The 20,496-nt window shown below is 41.6% G+C and overlaps 1 protein-coding gene across 12 annotated transcripts in view; it reads left to right on the top strand.

The window, feature by feature from the left end:
- Window positions 1-16,913, top strand: part of hmgxb3 (HMG box domain containing 3) — a 30,401-nt gene extending 13,488 nt beyond the window's left edge. For 10 of the 12 annotated variants that reach the window (XM_061787160.1, XM_061787161.1, XM_061787165.1 and 7 more), the window contains 9 exons: window positions 321-631; window positions 767-894; window positions 5,598-5,729; window positions 5,842-6,026; window positions 6,126-6,348; window positions 7,750-7,883; window positions 12,127-12,246; window positions 12,359-12,568; window positions 13,405-16,913. In XM_061787160.1, the coding sequence (XP_061643144.1) occupies window positions 321-631; window positions 767-894; window positions 5,598-5,729; window positions 5,842-6,026; window positions 6,126-6,348; window positions 7,750-7,883; window positions 12,127-12,246; window positions 12,359-12,568; window positions 13,405-13,965 (2,004 nt within the window). In that variant the 3' untranslated portion in view covers window positions 13,966-16,913. The remainder of the gene's footprint in view (window positions 1-320; window positions 632-766; window positions 895-5,597; window positions 5,730-5,841; window positions 6,027-6,125; window positions 6,349-7,749; window positions 7,884-12,126; window positions 12,247-12,358; window positions 12,569-13,404) is intronic. The other 2 variants (XM_061787169.1, XM_061787170.1) reach the window with 2 other exon arrangements.
- The last annotated feature ends 3,583 nt before the right edge of the window (window positions 16,914-20,496 follow it).

Here is a 20,496-nt window from a genome sequence, read left to right as displayed (position 1 = left end):
TATTCATGCTGTTTTAGTATCTTAAAGGCCAAGTAGTTTATAGTTGTATTAAGAGTGGACAGATTTATTTGAATGTGATTGTTCAAAAAAATAAATAAATCAAGGTGGGCTGTGTATAGCGTAAGTGCTTTTCAGGCAAGCAGGACAGGACAGATTTATCTTAAATCTTCAACACTCCTTGTCTTTGTTTTAACTGGTTAATCTGTGTTGTTGATATTAACTTTTAACCTTAATTGATGTGCTGGATGATTTGCAGAAGAAATGTCATAGTTGTGTTTTACCCCTTGAATATCTTAAGTCTTTCTGATTGTCTGTTTTAGAGGTCGGATCGATTGGTGGATCCATACCAGCCCTTGAGTCCTGTTCAGAAAGACATCCAGCGGCAATCCACCCTGCAGCTGATTCGCCGTTGCCTGCAGATTCCAGAGAGCGAGGCCGAGCTCCAGGAAACACTTGTTCTCATCCAGGATCTTAACGGTCTTCAAATTGTCCTGGTCCAACCGGGGGAGCCAAAGCAGGATGGGACCGTTGAGACTGAGACCCTGGTGGAGTCTGGGTGGCCTCAGTTCTATGAATCATCAGCCACTCACTGTGTCCTGTGTAAAAAGCCTCTTTACAAAGGAGATCAGAGGTGAGAAGATGGGAACAACAATGTGGACATATTTAAGAGCACTGCCCAATTTCAGCTTTTCTTTTTGTAACTGTACACTATTGTCTTGTGTGGGTGTCTGCTTGCTTAACAACATGTTCTGTGTGTCTAACCAAGCACGATAGCAGGACAGGAGGACTGCTGGCTGCTTACTGAGATGCTGGTCCAGACGGCATCTCTCCAGCTTAAAGTGTGTCTCAATGCTCGGTGTCTGGCTATGCACAGCTTCACTGACCTGCATCCAGGTAAACCCTCCTCAGGTAAAGACAAGGGAGGTGGTGGTGGTGGTCCCCTCCCTTGCCTTTTTCTTTTTTTTGTTTGAATAAAGCCTCACACTAACAAATGCATGTAAGTGGGTCACCAAAAGTCTCATATATACAGCCAACGCCAATACAGCCAAGTAAATCACAAACCTCCACCAAGGCTTAATTTTCCAACTTTTGATGCACACCCTTGCCTGCTATAGTCACTGTGAAGTCAAAAAATTATACTGATCTGGTACAACATTTAATGGGTTCTTCCTTGACACAATTTGCATCTAAGTGCATTTGTCATGCATTATGCATGTAATGCAGGGATGGGAGAGTTACTTAAAAAATGTATTCTGTTTCAGTTACTAGTTACCAGTTAAAAAGTGTAGTCAGTAGTGTACTCAACGTACAGTGGTGCCTTGAGAAAGTGAGTGACCCGAGCACTCATTTGGCCATTTTTAAAAAAATTTTTTTTTAATAACCTTGACATACAAGCTCAAAACTTAAGATATAAGTGCTGATTGGTGGCAGTCAACTCAATTCAACTAACTACACGAGAATTAGCGCTTTGGCAAATAGTGAACAATTCTTTAAAAAAGAGGCTTCAAGCTGTTTAATGCCACTCCCAGTCAAAGTAAACATAAAAGTAGGAGAATTACACATTTAAAACAAACATATAGTGTAAGCCTTTAGTATGCTAGTTTAATGCTAATGCTAACACACAATGTGAAGTGCATATTGTATATAAAACCCTTTGGGCACAAACAGTCCAACAACACATTTAGAAATTCAGTAAAGCAGTACTGACGGTCATGTATTCTTTATCCTCTGTGATGTGCTGAGACATCGACATGGTAAAAACGTCCATGTACAGTACTGTGTATCCGTCAGAACAATGTGCATTGAATTGAATGAGAAAGTGTGACAAAAACTGTTTAATTAAGTTATGTCATAACTGTATGTTTAAAAGTACAATATTATAGAGTGCTATTTTTTGTTATATTTAGATGAATAGCATTTCCATCCGTTTTAATAGGGAAAGATGATTAGAGATCTGAGATGGTTTGAGTTACGAGCGTGATGGTGGGAAAAAAATTCAAGAACTCTTATCTCAGCTACCTAGCTAGCAAGTTAGCCCAATTAATTAGTCCTTACCTTCTCTGTGATCCTCCGGGGCTTCTGGTGACGAAGCTTCCAGGCGATCCATGAATGGCAACCAATCATCAGATTAATCCGGATCAAGTTCGCTAAATACATCCCATCCCTCTTCATTCGATGAGCTGAGCTGGCTTCCCATGCAACGGGCTGTGAGCCACACATACTTACTGTTGTGTAACATACTCTCTTCGAGTGTAAGCTGCTTGTAGTCCAATTTACCCATTTCCTTTTTCTCTTCTTGTCTTGGTCTCCTTTTCTTCCTCAAACTTCATACTGTTGGCTGAGCACTAACCTTAAAGTATTGCTGTCCTGTGCAGGTGACTCCTCATCAGTGCATTTGTTCACAAGCCTGATAATCACATCCAAGTTGCATGAGAGCCTTCCCTGCCCATACCCATTGAAAAATGCTATTGATATCTTTAGACATCAATGGCGGTTAAAGTTTGGAGCCCAACTGACGAGTTTAGACATTAGTGGAAGTGAATGAGTTAATGTCCTTACCATGCTAAAACCAGTCCATCATTGTAAATAAAGACACGTGAAGCAATTCTATAAATGCAGTATTATCCCCCTTCTCAAATTCTTATATTTTTGTATAGTTTCCCCACTTTAATGTTCAAGATCATCAAATAAATGTAAATATCAGACAACTATAACCCAAGTGAACTTATAATGCTCTTTTTAAGTGGTGATTTCATTTATGGGAAAATAAACTATTCAAAGTTACCTGGCCCTGTGTGAAAAAAGTAATTACACACTTGTTAAATCATGAATTACCGTATTTTCATGACCATTAGGTGCACCGTATTAAAAGGCGCAATCTCAGTTACGGGGTCTATTTCTGTATTTAACACATACATAAGGTGCACCGTATTATTGGGCGCAGGCATGGTAAAACATACGCTATCTTAAAACATACGGTAGCACGCATGCACGCGAAAACAATGTTTTTAAAAAGGCAGCAGGAGCAAAACTGAGTTCGGTTGTATTTTATTGAAGTATTTAACAATGTACTCACTTTATTTTTTTAGCAATCCTCCACAATTCCAAGTCCTCATGTTCTGTATACGAAATGAACAGCTGGGCAAGTTCTCCAACAAACACGCCGGGTTCTCTCTCGTCATTGTCAGAGTCAGTCTCTTTGCCGGAGGGCTGTTCAGCAATGATGCCTGCTTTCGCAAAAGCTCGAACAACAGTCAAAGCAGATACCTTAGCCCAGGCATCCACAATCCATTCACATATGGTGGCGTAACTGGCCCGGCGTTGCCTCCCTGTCTTAGTAAAGCTGTGTTCGCCATCTGTCATCCATGGCTCCCACGCCGCTCACTTCACTCTGAACGCCCTGTTTACACGGATGTCCAGCGGTTCATCAAGCCTCCCGGAATGATGGCAAGCCCCGAGTTATTGCACTCAGTCAAATGGTGACTTAAGAGGCTTCTCCCGACTGTTCTTTGCTCATTAATCCATTGCTCGAGTTGGTCTTCCAACTCGGGCCACCTCGCCTTGTTTCGACGTTTTCTTTTTCTTTTTTTTCCGCGGAAACTCAGCTTTGTCTTTTTGACTTGGCGAAGCTTGTTTTCCTGCTTCCTCCACTTGCGAACCATGGATTTGTTAATCTTGAATTCTCTCGCGGCTGCTCGATTCCCACGTTCTTCCGCGTAACTGACAGCTTGCAGTTTAAACTGTGCTTCATAAGCGTGTCTCTTCGTAGGTGTCATTTTCGGGGGTCCTTAGCCAAACCGATGTTGTTTTGCACAATGCACACCCCGGAAATGCTCCCAGTCAGTCAAGCGGTAGGAAAAATAAATAAATAAATAAAACAAAAACAAAAACACCCCGGTGCTATACACCTACTGTCTTCAGCCATGTCCGCTTTTCCTCTGTGGAAGCAGCGTGTCGGCAGGAAATGCTTAAAAACAAAACAAAAAAAAACACCCCGGCACTATATACCTACTGCGGGTGTGGCTTTAGCGTCCTACTTAACGCACCCTTCCCCTGTCCTCAGCCACGTCCGCTTTTCCTCTGTGTAAGAAGCGTGTCGGCAGGAAATGCTTAAAAAAAAAAGAAAAATTTTAAAAAATAAAAAGTCAAGTGGAGCGCTCATCACACAACATTTATTGATGTTGGAACTCGTTGCACACACAAGGCGCGCCGCATTATATGGCGCCCCATCCATTTTGGAGAAAATTTTAGACTTTTAAGTGCGCCTTATGGTCGTGAAAATACAGTAATTGTGGCTAGTCACAATTTTTGGTTAATTGTCACTGATCACACCCAAGCCTAATTACCACCAGACTTGTTCAATCAAGAAATCACGTAAACAGAATTTGTCCTGACAAAATCATGTCGGACAAAACATCTAAAAAAGCTGCGAACAAAATGACACGTTCCAAAGAAATTCTAGAACAGTTGAGAAATAAAATAATTGACATCTATCAGTCTGGAAAGGGTTACGAAAGCCATTTGTAAAGCTTTAGGATTCCATAGCAAACCATAGAGAGAGCCATTATCCTCACATGGAGAAAACATGACACAGTGGTGAACCTTCTCAGGAGATTACCCCCAAGAGAACAGCAATGACTCATCCAGGAGGCACAAAGAAACTCAGTCCAACTTCTAAAGAACTGCAGTCCTCCCATGCCTCAGTTAATGTCAGTGTCAGTTCATGACACAACAATAAGGAAGAGATTGGGCAAAAATGGCATTCATGGCTGAGTTCCAAGTGAACAACTGCTGACTAAAAAGAACATAAAGGCTTGTCTTTCTTTTGCTAATAAAATAATCTGAATGATTCCTAATACCTTTGGGAGAATCTTTACAGCAGAATTGCAGTAGTAATGTACATTAGTGCAAATAGTGCTAAGTTAGTAAGTTTTAATATTCCAGTGACAGCTGGGCCCCTTCCCTTGAAACTTCCTTTGGGCACACATTTTCTATGACCTCTCTCTACATTGGAAACTTGCTTTCCATCCATCCATCCATCCATCTATTTTCTGAGCCACTTCTCCTCACTAGGGTCGCGGGCGTGCTGGAGCCTATCCCAGCGATCATCGGGTAGGAGGCGGGGTACACCCTGACTGGTTGCCAGCCAATCGCAGGGCATATACAAACAAACAACCATTCGCACTCACAGTCACACCTACGGACAATTTAGAGTTGTCAATTAACCTACCATGCATGTTTTTGGGATGTGGGAGGAAACCAGAGTGCCCGGAGAAAACCCACGCAGGCACGGGGAGAACATGCAAACTCCACACAGGCGGGGCTATGATTTGAACCCCGGTCCTCAGAACTGTGAGGCAGACGCTCTAACCAGTCGTCCACCGTGCCGCTGAAACTTGCTTTCATCAACTGAAATTTTGAAGAACGGGGATAGATGCTTTTTGTATCGTTATATCCAGTGACTTTACACATGAAAGCTGAAAAGTGTCTTGGGGTGCCAATATCCTCATTTACCACAGTTTTGCTAAAGAGCTGTGGAAGCGATTTAATGTAGTGTGAGTATAATATTAATTTTTTAAATGTATTTTTTTTGGCAGGTTTATTCAATATTGGAAACAGACTTCTGGTTAGTATCGATCTTTTGCTGACGGTCAGAGCCAAAATCAGACTGGGCCACCCACCCTCGCAGGCTGTCAGGACCTTATTTGACCATGTCTCCAATCACCCCGGTAACATTTAACAATGTACCAACTAGATACATGGCAACTTATGCAGAATATTTTGATTGAACAGCACATTTGCATTTTCTGTCATGCCCACATGTCTCCGTGTTTGCATCAGTCCATACGCTGAGTCCAGAGGAGATGTCCCAAATTCAAGAGTTTCTCCTGATAGGCTACTGGGCCTTCGAGAGCCTGACACTGCGAGACTATAACGATATGATTTGTGGCGTTTGTGGTGTCGCTCCCAAGTTGGAGATTGCCAGGCGATACACAAACAGTGTGCTGGAGCTCAAGAATGTGGAGGTGGCACAATAAAATAAAAAAAATAAAAAACATTTATTTAACCATATATATTTCTCAAGCAACAAAGTAATTTCATACTGCTTTATTGCCTCTCTGTAGTTCACCTGGCCTGAGTCTTCAGTGTCAGACGAAGTGAACGTGGATGACTTCTGGCTGACCATGGAGACTGAGGCCATTGAGCAGGCTGCTTTCCCTACAGACATCCCCATCACGCGGGTGGACGCTTCAGTTATTGCGCCCTTCATCCCCCCACTGATGAGGAGCCCCACTGTTATTAACACAGAGAAGGACAAACTCATGTCACACAAACAGCAGCCCCCAGGTACACCTTACTTTTAATTTGTCGCTGTATTTCAGTCAATTACTTAATTCTGACAGTATGTGTATAGCGGCCTCTTCACCCTCATACACAAGACAGTATGCGTCCTCAGTACCCTCCTCTATGGCAGTGAAGCCTGGACATTATACTCTTGTCAAGAATGCAGGCTGAACGCCTTTCACATGCGGTGCCCCAGACAACTTCTGAGCATCATCTGGCAGGACCGCTTCACCAACCAACAGGCTGTTGTCCCAGGCTCGCATGCCTAGCCTGTTCGCCATCCTGACCAAGAGACGCCTGTGGTAGCTGGGCCATGTATGCAGAATGGATGATGGGCGTATCCCAAAAGACAACTTCCTACAGGAACGTGTATCCAACAGGCCTGCCAAATCTCTGATTCAAGGACATCTCCAAACCCGACCTGAAGGCGTGTGACATCAGCCTCAGATCGCACCACGTGGTGATCTAAAGACAAGGCTGGTGTCCGCCTAGCTGAGGAAAGCGGGAGAGCCAGTGGGAAGAGAAGAGGACCTGCAGGCGTGCAAGGCCCCAGTCCGCTCCTGTCAAACTTAACACCAAGTACACCTGCAGCAAGTACCAGAGGATCTGCGGCTCCTGCATCGGGCTCTTCAGCCACAGCAAGCGCTGCAACGCAACTGTGAACTGACCCAGATGCAGACTCCATTGTCTCCCAAGACAGACGGATACTAACTCAATGTGTACAGCATTAATTATGTATGTTGCTTAAAGTGCTCTACACTAGGAGTTGGCAAACCTTTTGGATCCAGGGACCTGTTATAAGGGAAACATTTTTTTTCAAAATCGTTCTTCTAAAATCTCTTCTAACAGCTATGTAATGAACAACACTGGCATCAGGGATTTGAAAACTTTAATGATGTACATATACAGTATCTAACAGGCACAGCGACTGACCAACTGAATTGCTTATTTGCAGGGCTACTTTTTCGTCCCAAACATTATCTATCAGCCATGCCCACTAAGCTCTTCAAAATATAATACAAAGTGTCCTCTCTTTATGACCGATGTTTCGTTTTTATGGCAATGACATAACCTGAATTTGTACTTAAATCAAAATACACTTTAGTCGATACTACATTTATACTAAAGTCACAGTTACTTAAATATTTGGATGTAAAACACTTCTAGGCCAGTAAACCTTAGCTATGGTAAATTCGCCTTAACCATGGTAATACTGTAACTGAGCGTGCCTTCTTGTACCGATTGACAATGTATTGTTATGTCGCTGTGCAAATTGTTCCATTGTGTGTCATTTGTAAACTCAAAATATCTTATGTTGGTACCATCGTAAGCTGAAACCTAAAAACGATTACTAAAACCATGTCTAAAAAAAGGATAATAAAAGATATTTCTCTCCTGTTTCAGGAGCGCCATCAGTTCTGGTGCGGCTCATTCACGATGGTGAGTTGAGGTTGGACAAGATTGAAGACCACAGCGAGGATGAACTGAGAAATATTCTGCAGCGTTGCGGGGCGAGCATCACTCCATGCTCCTCTAAGGTGGGTGAGCGGGTGAATGCGCCACAGGCAGTCATGCACGCACACACGGGGTCTGACTCTTGGGATAGCTTTCTCCTCGCCGCCATCACTGCGCCAACAAGTGGGTTCATGCGTCTGCAGAAAATTTGGAAACATGGTGCCGGCAGAGATTTTGCATTGACATTTTTTTGGTTGTAGAGAAAAAACATTCTCCTCTCTAGTCACAGATCTGCATATCTATGCTAATAATGTTTGACTAATACTGTACCATTTAGTAAACATATTTATTTTCACACTTTGATACACTTCGTTTTGGTTTTCTTGCAGTCCATGGAGCAAACCATCAGGTCTAAAGTAAACCTGAAAGAGAATCACATCCTCTTTAAAATTAACTTAGAATGTTACTGAAAAAACAAATGCACCCATTTCTCTTCGATCTTTCTTGGTTCACCTTTTTGTTCAATCAGTTGCCTGGGGAAAAAAACAACAACAAAAAAAACAGAATAGTCTCTGTCCAATGACAACCTCGTCAGTCAACATCATGGTTATTTTTCACTTTTTAACAGATTGATTCTCATTTCAAATGAGTACAGTGCTCATTGCTTCAAATGCATTTAAACATAAAAATATACATTTTAAACCCACTGAAAATGTATTTGACATAAACATTTTAAGCAAGAAATATATAGAAAAATACACTACCTTGAATTTGTTCCGTAACCAAGCTACTAACTCAATTTATTTTTATATCAAATAGATTTCACTCAATGATTTAAAACGCCATTAAAAGTGCCATATTTTATCAAACCAACTTCTGTTTTGTATTTGGGATGTAATATTGGCTCTCTGATGCCTCAGTAAACATGAAATATTAATTAAAATCATCCACGCGTTCCTGAGTTAGACATTTTTCTGCCGAGAGGCGTAAAATCAGGTCGTTAGAGTTTCTCAAGCTTATCCATGTCACTAGTGAAATCCCCGATCTCCCAAGCCAGTGCTGTCTACATAACAAACGTGCGCTCTCACAAGTGGGTCTTCTACACGGAAGTAACCAATCAATTGGAAGGTGGTGTTCTTGGTCAAATATGGACAAAGGAAAACCAAAACTAGGTTAAACAGAAGTAGCTATCAGAGGGGCCTTTTCTGGACACTCGTATAATAAAACCAAGGTCACTCTATAAAGGTCTAAATAGCAAAAATATGTATGGGTGTCCCGATTTGATCTTTGCGATCGGAAATCCGTCCAATGTCAGCAAAAAAAAAAAAAAAAAAAAAACATGGATCAGACTCGATCTATAATCTCAGATTTGACCACTCTTATACAAGCAGTCCATTCCATTCGCCGCTCAAGCTCTTCTATCCAGCAGCGACCGGATGGCATGCTATGCCCATTCGATCACAACAACAGGTTGCTAAGTTGCTACCATAGTAGCAAGGAGTAAGAGTGAATGTTGCTTGCTTAGTCGTTTATTGACACTCCAGTTGAAGTTCACTGTAAAACTAAACCGACATAACAAAAACGAATTGCACATATTGAATGTTTAAATACAACCCCAATTCCAAATAAGTTGGGACGTTGTGTTAAACATAAATAAAAACAGAATATAATGATTTGCAAATCATGTTCGACCTATATTTAATTGAATACACGACAAAGACAAGATATTTAATGTTCAAACTGATAAACTTGTTAAGTTTTATACTCAATCATGGCACCCACCCGTTCCCAATTAGCCTGTTGACCTGTGGGATGTTCCAAACAGGTGTTTGATGAGCATTCCTCAACTTTCTCAGCCTTTTTTTCCCCACCTGTCCCAGCTTTTTGGGAACGTGTTGCAGCCATAAATTTCCAAGTTAATGATTATTTGCTAAAAACAATAAAGTTTATCAGTTTGAACATTAAATATCTTCTTCGTAATGTATTCAATTAAATATAGGTTGAACATGATTTGCAAATCATTGTATTCTCTTTTTATGTTTAACACAACGTCCCAACTTCATTGGAATTGGGTTTGTACATCAGAGACTGTTTCTTTCTTCATTCTTTGATTTTGTTCACAAAAATCGCTAGCTCAAAGCTAACAAAATAAATGAATAACACCATTGTCGAGCTAATGGAAATTAGCATCGGATTTGCAGCACTTATATCTCAAAATAATGAATATTGGTCCGCAAACACTGTAACAACACTCAAACAGGTAATATAACAATACGCTCCGCCATATATTATTCAAACTCTGAAAAACAAGTTATAATAACAATATTCGATCATGAGTATTCAGATGCCCTTTGCTGTGACACTCATATATTTAACTTGGGTGCTGTCCATTTCTTCTGATCATCCTTAAAATGGTTCTACACCTTCATTGGAGTCCAGCTGTGTTTGAGTACACTGATTGGACTTGATTAGGAAAGCCACACCCCTGTCTATATAAGACCTTACAGCTCACAGTGCATGTCAGAGCAAATGAGAATCATGAGGTCAAAGGAACTGCCTGAAGAGCTCAGAGAAATAAGACTCTCTGGTCTGATGAGGCTGAGATAGAAATGTTTGGCCTTAATTGTGGAATGTGGAGAAAACCAGGCACTGTTCATCACCTGTCCAAGACAGTCACAACAGTGAAGCATGGCGGTGGGAGCATCATGCTGTGGGGGTGTTTTTCGGCTGCAGGGACAGGGGAACTGGTTGCAATCGAAGAAAAGATGAATGCTGCCAAGTACAGGGATATCCTGGACGCAAACCTTCTCCAGAATGCTTAGAACCTCAGACTGGGCCGAAGGTTCACCTTCAAAAAAGACAATGACCCGAAGCACACAGCTAAAATACCAAAGGAGTGGCTTCAGAACAACTCCGTGAATGTTTTTGAATGGCCTAGCCAGAGCCATGACTTAAACCCAATTGAGCATCTCTGGAAAGACCTGAAAATGGCTGTCCACCAACGTTCACCATCCAACCTGACAGAACTGGAGAGGATCTGCAAGGAGGAATGGCAGAGGATTCCCAAATCCAGGTGTGAAAAACTTGTTGCATCATTCCCAAAAAGACTCATGACTGTATTAGCTCAAAAGGGTTCTTCTACTAAATACTGAGCAAAGGGTCTGAATACTTATGGCTGTGTTATATTTCCGTTTTTCTTTTTTTAATAAATTTGCAAAAATTTCAATAATTGTCAATATGGGGTGCTGTGTGTACATTAATGTGGAAAAAATGGGGTAGCAAATGGCTGCAATATAAAAAAAATTTAAGGGGGTTGGAATACTTTCCGTACCCACTTTACCTTGTGGGATGGCGTGGCTGTCTTCTTTCCTAAAGTAGGCATTTCAACAATCGATTTAAAAAAACAAACAAACAAACAAGCCTATTAGTGTTTCACGATCACAATTTTTACTCGTTATCGTCTAAAAAAACAAACAAAACAAAAAACATCCAGAGTTCTCAATATAGTGAAAATTTACACCGCAGAATACGTAGTAGTTCAATGAGGAAATGTCCTCGCCTTTTGCATGTGTCAGGCTGTGACAAGCTGACATCTCCAAAATGTGGACAGGCCAAAATCTGTCTGAAAATGTAATATTTAATCAGAAAACAAGCACAACACGTTGTATGCAGAGATCATTTGTAAGTCTGGAACTATGGAATAACCGCCAATGTTCAGAGTATTAAATAAGTCCTTTATTAAGCCAACTGTACAGTACTTTTAATTTGGTCCCTATAATTGTATTGGCTCCTCGTATCCATTTGTCATCCGAAGCCTGTATTACATTTACATATTGTGTGTGTGTGTGTGTGTTTGCACACTTGAAAGTCTGACTACTAAACATGCATAGAACATACCGTGCCAAAAATATGATAGAAGTTTGTTGCGAAAGCCTTCCAATAAGTTATGTTTTTAATAGATGCTTTGATCAAAACCTTTTTTTAATTGCTCCTAGGGGGGAAAAGGAAATGATACATTCACGGTTTTAATCAAAGAGCGACCTTATGTGAATACCCCCTCAAGCATCTTGGATCATGCTTTATTCATGATCATTAGACATCTGACATACAGTATGGCAAATTATCCCTGACCGTTTGAATGAATGAGTTCAGTTGAAAAAGAACATGATCTTTTTTTACCCACTGAAATTTTACCTGAAAACCCATTCCCTAGCTTTTTGCGAGTAGTGTTGATTAAAATTCAATATATACCCTCAGTGTACAATGTATGATGAAAGCTTGATTGACAGTCATTATGTGAAATGCTCCTCTCTCTCGCCTTATTAGAATGACCTGCTGACTTCTCTGATCTCCATGTGCACGCTTGTTCATAGTGGCCTCCCCACAGGCCCCCAGGCACCTGAGAACCTCACTGCCGGCAAGCTGTCCATAGTTTGCCCCCATAAGGTAAAAGCAAATCAGCGTGTTGTCTGTGTGCCATACATAAGACACCTAGTTATCACAGTGAGGGACCAAAACAAGTGAGCGAGTCCACCTCCACCTTGTTTTTGTTTGTCAGATTATGTGTGGCTCCAAATACTTGGTGAGAGGAGAGACGGCCCGGGACCACGTGGATCTGCTGGTGTCCTCCCGTTACTGGCCTCCGGTCTACGTTGGCGACAGCGCTCGACAAGTGGCGCTTTGTACAGACATGCAGTACCCAGAAATGGCCGCCAGGATGTGGGGCAGAAATCAGGGCTGCTTCTCAGAGCCTTTTGATAAGCCAGAGGTGGGAAGGAATCATTATTAACAAGTCTCGGGAAAGGGATTACAGTAATTTTGCAAGTATAATACGAACCCCCAAAATCGACCTCCAAAATCAGGAATTACCTTCTACCTGTATAATGCGCACAATCAATTTGCTGGTATCCGTACTCAAAACATGAAGTATTATCCGTATTTTTTTTTGGTTTTTCAAAGAAATATTCTGCTCTGTGTGCAAGTGCTTATGGTCCTGTTGCGTACTCACCATGCATTTCTACTCGAGTTCTCATATTAGCAAAGAACAAAGACGGTGATTGACTCAAATCGCTGCGCAATGATACTGTCAGTTTTACATTTCAATAGTACTTTAGCGCCTTCAATGACCACCGGAGACGCTAGTCCATTTGGTGTTTTTTTTGTGAAACAAAAAAACAGGGCTGCTGTTGTCCGTAGCTGATGCCAGAAACAACAGAAGAAAACGTACCCAACGCGACGGTTAGCTTGCTTGCGCTGCCAGTCCGCCTACCCCCGGTTCAGTCTTCCCATACACCAAGCTGCGCGATGCATTTAAAAGCTCTAAAAAAATAACAGCCCTCAGCGCAACAGAAAACAGCATGCTCCACAACCCCTCAAAGATCGGCCACGTGTATCTACTGTATCTGATACAATTTGATGCACATTAAATCTAATTTAACTTAAATTACCAGATGCTACAAACCACTGCTGAATAACAGTTTGTTGTGTTGCATGCAAAAGAAAATAGAATGTTTTATTTTTCTCCGCAATTACAGACTTCAGACTTGAGCTGTGGTCACATTATCGTGTTTGTGTCTAAGACAACCTCTGGTGTTTGCTCCACAGTTTGTGTCATGCGCTGAGCTGCATGAGAAGCCGTACAATGCCGAACTCTCTACGTTGGGGCAAAATGAGCATGTTCACCCTCTCACTAAATCTTCCTCTTGTTGGCTAGTACATCCCCCTGATTCGTCTCCAAGCCACGAGACCGCTGTTCCGGAGCACCACTCAATGGCTTTGTGCAAAGACCTAGAGCACCTCATCTGCACTGTGACTCAAATTAACAAGGAAGACATTGAGGAGCAAAAGCAAATGGTGGACGATGAACAACAGGGAAATCAGAGTTCAGTGAACTCTTTGAGGACACAACGTGTGCTTTTAAACAACCCGGCGCATTACTACCTCTACAACCGGCTGCTGGATTTTCTTTCCAGTAGGGACATCGTGACTGAGCAGATCAACCAAGTGCTAAAGGTCTGTCAGCCCGGGGAGGTCGTCATCCGGGATGCGTTGTACCGGCTCGGAGTGGCGAACATCAACCTGGAGAGGGAGGAAGGCAAAAAAACTGAGGTGGAGGAACTGAAACAAGGGACAGAGACGGCGTATGAAGTGGTCCTGCCTGAATGAAAACAGCTATAAGGCAAAATGTTATGCCTGAAAGCATGAATACTGTACAGTTCTCACAAATTGTTGGTCTTTTGGGTGAAATCTATGTAATGATCCTATAATGATCATTGAATGCACATGGCTTCAAACAGAATGTTCTCAGAGGGACGTGGCCACTGAGCTTTGATAGTTACCGTGTCATCGGCAGGGTGTAACGGACCAACTGGAAGAGTCACAGAAAGGCACAGAAGCAGAAATCCTTGGAAATCGTTCAAACACCAGCTGTGAATATTACCATTCACCTCTTTGTTAGAGAATCGCAAGCTATGCCAAAAGTACTGAATCTGTGAACAGTTGGACATGTGCATTCAAATGTTGAGAGAATGTCAAATTAAAGGTCAGAATACAAAGGTTTTATGGCAGTTGGTTAAAATTCCTATTTGCATTGTTAATGTTTTGTAATACACACGCGTCATTTACAGCAAGTTGTCAACCAAGTGGCTAAAAATGTGGTTTTATTGGGCACTCCTGAACGTTCCCGATTTTGAGACATCCTAAATGTAGTTCTGGCCACCGCAAGGGCTACCGGAAGTGATGTAATGTTTGTCAAGCATTACCGTCCTGCATTTACTCTGATGGGGAGCGGTGATTTGGAATACGAGCAGGATTAGGATTTATATACACAGAAACAGTCTGAAAGCAGACTTGTGGTCAAACCCAACATCTTTGAACCAATTCGGAGGTCAGAGCCTATCTTGGACGGCAGCTACCAGCTTCTTTTAACAGCTGCACAACAGAAGGTGCAGCTGGAAGGTGCTCACTACTATAGGTCAATGCGACTGAAGATGCTGGTGAAAGCGCGTCACAGTATCTCAAAGAGTGGATTGGAAATAAAGACTGGTTATGTGTATGTATATACGTATACATAAATACTGTATATAAATGTATCCTTGCGCCTGCAGGCGGTAGTAAACAAAAAGCCTTCGAATCAAGAGCAGTCAGCTGTACATGAAAGGTCAACAACGCGCTGCTCTGGTTTGAACAATTAAGTGCAAATGGTTTTAACAATTTTTTTCTAATGCTCAGTGCATAATCACCACTAGGGTTGGGCGTTGAAAATCGAGAACCGATTGGAACCGGGACTAACCTTCCGGTTCTCCCGGAATTGTTCAAATTGAAAATTTCAGTTCCCAGTTTCGATGCCTAGAGTTCGCCGAACCAACGAAGAAGAACATGCACGAAAACGTAGCGGCGGCGGACAAAAGCGTTTATTAGCTTTGTTAAAATTAATGACCAGTTGCCTCAGTGCAACACTTGGAATAAGATTATATTGTGCAAAGCAGGCTTTCACGATGTGTAGAAGTCTGACGCGCTCCCTCCTGCTCCGACCCTCAGCCTACACCGCGCGGAACTTCAGTCAAGTCAAATTGGGTAGTGAAACAATAAAATGTCTATGCCATTGAGGTAGCTAACAAGTTCAACGGTGGGTTGCACTTTTGCACTGAAGCTTTAACATTTAACTAAAACTTCACCAAAACAGCAACTTTACGTCACAATGAATTGGGACAAAATTCACATAAACATTTGTCTTACAATATCACAAACACTAACCTTGTGCCTCATCGGTGGGTAGGTAAAGGAAGCAATGTTTTATAGCATTTGGTTCCATTCATTACAGTTTTTTTGCAGTCTCGGTTTACTTTCGTTTTCAAAATTCACCAGTCATTTGAAGGTACTTTTTGTGCCAAAATACTGAGTTCTGCTGGGTACCCTTAAATAAATAAATATTTTAACGTTTAGCTGAAACAATTAATAAATATTGTCAATTGTGTTTGCTCCACACATAATCCCTTTTAGTTTAGATACTGATCCTGGTTATAAAGAGCAACTGAGTCAAATGTTCATTTTAGTCTATGCTGCAGGCTGCTAAGAAAATGGATGTCCATAATTTGGACACCCTTTATTTAAACCATGCAAACAATTTTGACCCAACCCCCTAAAAGAATCTGAATCGAAATGAGGAACCGGAATCGGGACCAGAATCGCTCAAATTCGAAAGGTGACCAACCCTAATGACCACCAGTAGTATATTTGTAGTACATGCAAAGAAGTCTGTACCCGCATCCTGCATGTGCCGCTTTTCTCATTACAATGGCAGCTGGTGTCCGGTTTGAAGACGCGATTGTCGAAGGGAAAATCTTAATCACCGCAGCTGGTTTCAGCCTGGCCTGATCTATGCCAAGGTATCCAATACTTTATGCTAAATGTTTACCAAAACATGCTGGTTTGACTCTTGAGTATCCACTGGACTAATATTGCTATTAAATTGCTTGGAAGGTGGAAGAAGCTCTTATCACTGCCCGCACCATTAGTACAACCAGCTGCCACACTATAAAACATGGTGAAATAACAAAATACGCAGCACTAAGCCGAACAGCAACGTGCGCGAACAGAGGGGGTGACACCCCATTTGTTGTCACAGCCGAAAATATCCGACAATAACCCGAAGACAGGAAGGGCCTAGATTCAAAACGCAGACAACACATTCTGAATTCTATTTATCCATTGAACTGCTCCATGACTGCTATGTAATCCCCTTGACATTATGGTTTGTAAAGGGGTTCTAGAGGTATCAATAATTTTTTTTAAAAAATCTTTGTGCTCTGCGGTTTAAGTTCACATGTAAGGTTTGTCCATTTTAGGTTTATCCTGAGTTTTCACCCAAAAATCCTAACTTTTTGTGAGTAGTGTATGTTGTATAGAATGAGAAAAAACAGATGTGAAAATATGGATACATCTCACAATTTGACTGCATTGTTTACAGTGAAGAAACTATTAAGAAAATACAGTATTACAGACTTAATGCACGGTAGAATAGGCTCAGCTCCCTATACAAGGAGCATTAATGTTTTTAAGAGTTTTGTCAAAAGGTTGTGAATGATGTGTTGAACAATAAATAAAGAAATGTAGTGTTTCTTTGAGTTTTAATGCCCCAAGGTTGTGTCCTCTCTCCGCTGCTCTTCTCTCTCTAAACGAACGACTGCACCTCAGCGCACCCGGCTGTCAAACTCCTGAAGTTTGCAGATGACACCACTGTCATCGGCCTAATCAAGGACGGTGACGAGTCTGAATATCGACAGGAAGCGGAGCGGCTGGAGCTGTGGTGCGGCCGACACAACCTGGAGCTGAACACGCTCAAGACTGTAGAGATGATCGTGGACTTCAGGAGGCATCCTTCGCCCCAGCTGCCATGTGTCAACCGTCGAGACCTTCAAGTTCCTGGGAATTACAGTCTCTCAGGACCTGAAGTGCAAAATCCTCTCGGACCCTCCACATCCCGGTCACCAGCTCTTTCAGCTCCTTCCCTCAGGTAGCAGACATTCACAGCTTCTTCCCTCTTGCAATCAACTTTTTAAACAGCTAACCTACAATTCCATTACAACATGCTGACAATTTTTTGACTTGAGTTTGTCACATTTTTTTGGGCCAATTATATATTACTCGTGCACTCACTGTAGTAGTCTCGCCACGCTGCACTATTTGCATATCTGTTGTTGACCAATACTGGCCATTCATGGCAGAGTAGCATCTGCTCCAGCTGCACACTGATTGAGGAGTATCTGCAACATTTGCACAATCAACATTGTCCCAGATTATCGCACTACTCGCTTGAAGTCTCGACGCCCTTTGCCCTTTGACTATTGCAATATTAGTCTTTCGAACTGCTCTAAGTGCTAGAGGACATCTTTTTGCACAATTGTAAAAAAAAAATGCATTACCAGATAACTAGCAACCCTTTATTGCTCAGTGACTGTTTTTTGTCAATGTCTATATGTTTCAAAAGTGTTCTCTGTCAATTGACTGTCTGTTGTCATACTATAGCGGCTCCAACTACCGGAGACAAATTCCTTGTGTGTTTTTTGGACATACTTGGCAAATAAAGATGATTCTGATTCTAAAAGGAGCTTCCCTGAATTGCTCAGTCATTCACAAGCAAAGATGGGGCGAGGTTCACCTCTTTGTGAAGAAGTGCGTGAGAAAATAGTCGAACAGTTTAAGGACAATGTTCATCAACGTACAATTGCAAGGAATTTTGGGATTTCATCATCTGCGGTCCGTAATATCATCAAAAGGTTCAGAGAATCTGGAGAAATCACTGCATGTAAGCGGCAAGGCCGAAAACCAACATTGAATGCCCGTGACCTTCGATCCCTCAGGCGGCACTGCATCAAAACCGACATCAATGTGTAAAGGATATCACCACATGGGCTCAGGAACACTTCAGAAAACCAATGTCAGTGAATACAGTTCGGCGCGACATCCGTAAGTGCAACTTGAAACTCTACTATGCAAAGCAAAAGCCATTTATCAACAACACCCAGAAACGCCGCCGGCTTCTCCGGGCCCGAGCTCATCTAAGATGGACTGATGCAAAGTGGAAAAGTGTTCTGTGGTCCGACGAGTCCACATTTCAAATAGTTTTTGGAAATTGTGGACATCATGTCCTCCGGGCCAAAGAGGAAAAGAACCATCCGGACTGTTATGGACGCAAAGTTCAAAAGCCAGCATCTGTGATGGTATGGGGCTGTGTTAGTGCCCATGGCATGGGTCACTTACACATCTGTGAAGGCAGGCATTATACCAGTTACAGAGCAAATGACATCTTACTAGAACACATCCATAATGGTTGCATGTTATGAGGTAGGTGCACACCTATAAATAAATTGACTGCTGTAATCCACTACTGCGGTGAGGGGTTAAATTAATGGTTTAACTACTATGACTACGCATACGTACACTTGCTCTTGTCAGTGTTTGTGAAGTAAATAACATTTCAATTTACAACTAAATTCTACAATTAACATATAGAACTGAGCTGCCTGGGTGTGATAAAGACCAGTAAAAAAAAAAAAAAGCTTCCCCCCCCCCCCCCCCCCCCCCCCCACCCCAAGTCATGCTTTTAAAATATTTCCACGCTTGTCATGTGCTGTGACAGCATCACAAATCCATTTTGCGCGCACACACACACAGTGGGTATGGAAAGTTTTCAGACCCCCTTAAATTTTTCACTTTGTTATATTGCAGCCATTTGTTAAAATCATTTGTTCATTCTTTTCCCACATTAATGTACACATATTGTACATATGTACACCACATATTGACAGGGAAAAAAAACGGAATTGTTGAAATTTTTGCAGATTTATTAAAAAAGAAAAACTGAAATATCACACAGCCATAAATATTCAGACCCTTTGCTCAGTATTTAGTAGAAGCACCCTTTTGAGCTAATACAGCCATGAGTCTTTTTGGGAATGATGCAACAATCATCTGCTTGCAGATCCTCTCCAGTTCTGTCAGGTTGGATGGTGAATGTTGGTGGGCAGCCATTTTCAGGTCTTTCCAGAGATGCTCAATTGGGTTTAAGTCAGGGCTCTGGCTGGGACATTCAAGAACAGTCACAGAGAAGCGGAGAACATTCTGCCATAAAGCCCCGACTGGTGGAGGGCTCCAGTGATGGTTGACTTTCTAGAACTTTCTCCCATCTCCCGACTGCATCTCTGGAACTCAGCCACAGTGATCTTTGGGTTCTTCTTTACCTCTCTCACCAAGGCTCTTCTCCCCGATTGCTCAGTATGACCGGACGGCCGTCTCTAGGAATGGCTCTGGGTGTCCCAAACGTCTTCCATTTAAGGATTATGGAGGCCACTGTGCTCTTAGGAACCTTAAGTGCAGGAAAATTTCTTTTGTAACCTTGGCCAGATCTGTGCCTTGCCACAATTCTGTCTCTGAGCTCTTCAGGCAGTTCCTTTGACCTCATGATTCTCATTTGCTCTGACATGCACTGTCAAAAATTTCAACAATTCTGTTTTTTTTCTGTCAATATGGGGTGCTGTGTGTACATTGAGGGAAAAAAAAGAACCTAAATGATTTTAACAAATGGCTGCTATATAAGACAGAGTAAATATTTTAAGGGGGTCTGTAAACTTTCTCTACCCACTGTATATATATGTATGCTGCTTTTAAGCCTGTGAGAGTGCTTTGTTATTTGATCACTGCAGTATGACAATTTTAATCATGGTGCCATAAACATACTGATAATAATTACATCCTGGTCAATGCTAGACTATTCATTCTGTGGCCATTTTTTTCTTTTTTTTTTTGTTAAATCAATTATTTTAAATAAAACAGTATTCACCATTTTCATAGTTTTTTTTTTTTTTTTTTACATTCAAAAAATCAATCTCATTGGTCAATTTTGAAGAAACAACCTTGGAAAATTCTAAACACTTCATTTCCATCTAAAAGATACACATTGAATATTAAAAAGGAACACTGTCGACTTAAAAAAAAGACCATTACATTGCAAAGGTCACTAAAACAAGTATGCTAGTGAAGTGCTACACCAAGAAGCAGCAGCTTTATTTTAGTGGAAACCACACAAATGCCTCTGAAGTTATTTGAGTTTTGCAGCATTGACTGATAGCTAAGGGAAAGCTATCAGAAGAAGTCAGGAAAATAGTCAAAAAGTAAAATCCAGGACAAACTTCACAC

Source organism: Phyllopteryx taeniolatus, chromosome 10, assembly GCF_024500385.1.
Source record: "Phyllopteryx taeniolatus isolate TA_2022b chromosome 10, UOR_Ptae_1.2, whole genome shotgun sequence".
Taxonomy (NCBI): domain Eukaryota; kingdom Metazoa; phylum Chordata; class Actinopteri; order Syngnathiformes; family Syngnathidae; genus Phyllopteryx; species Phyllopteryx taeniolatus.
This window is presented reverse-complemented; position numbering and strand designations above follow the sequence as displayed.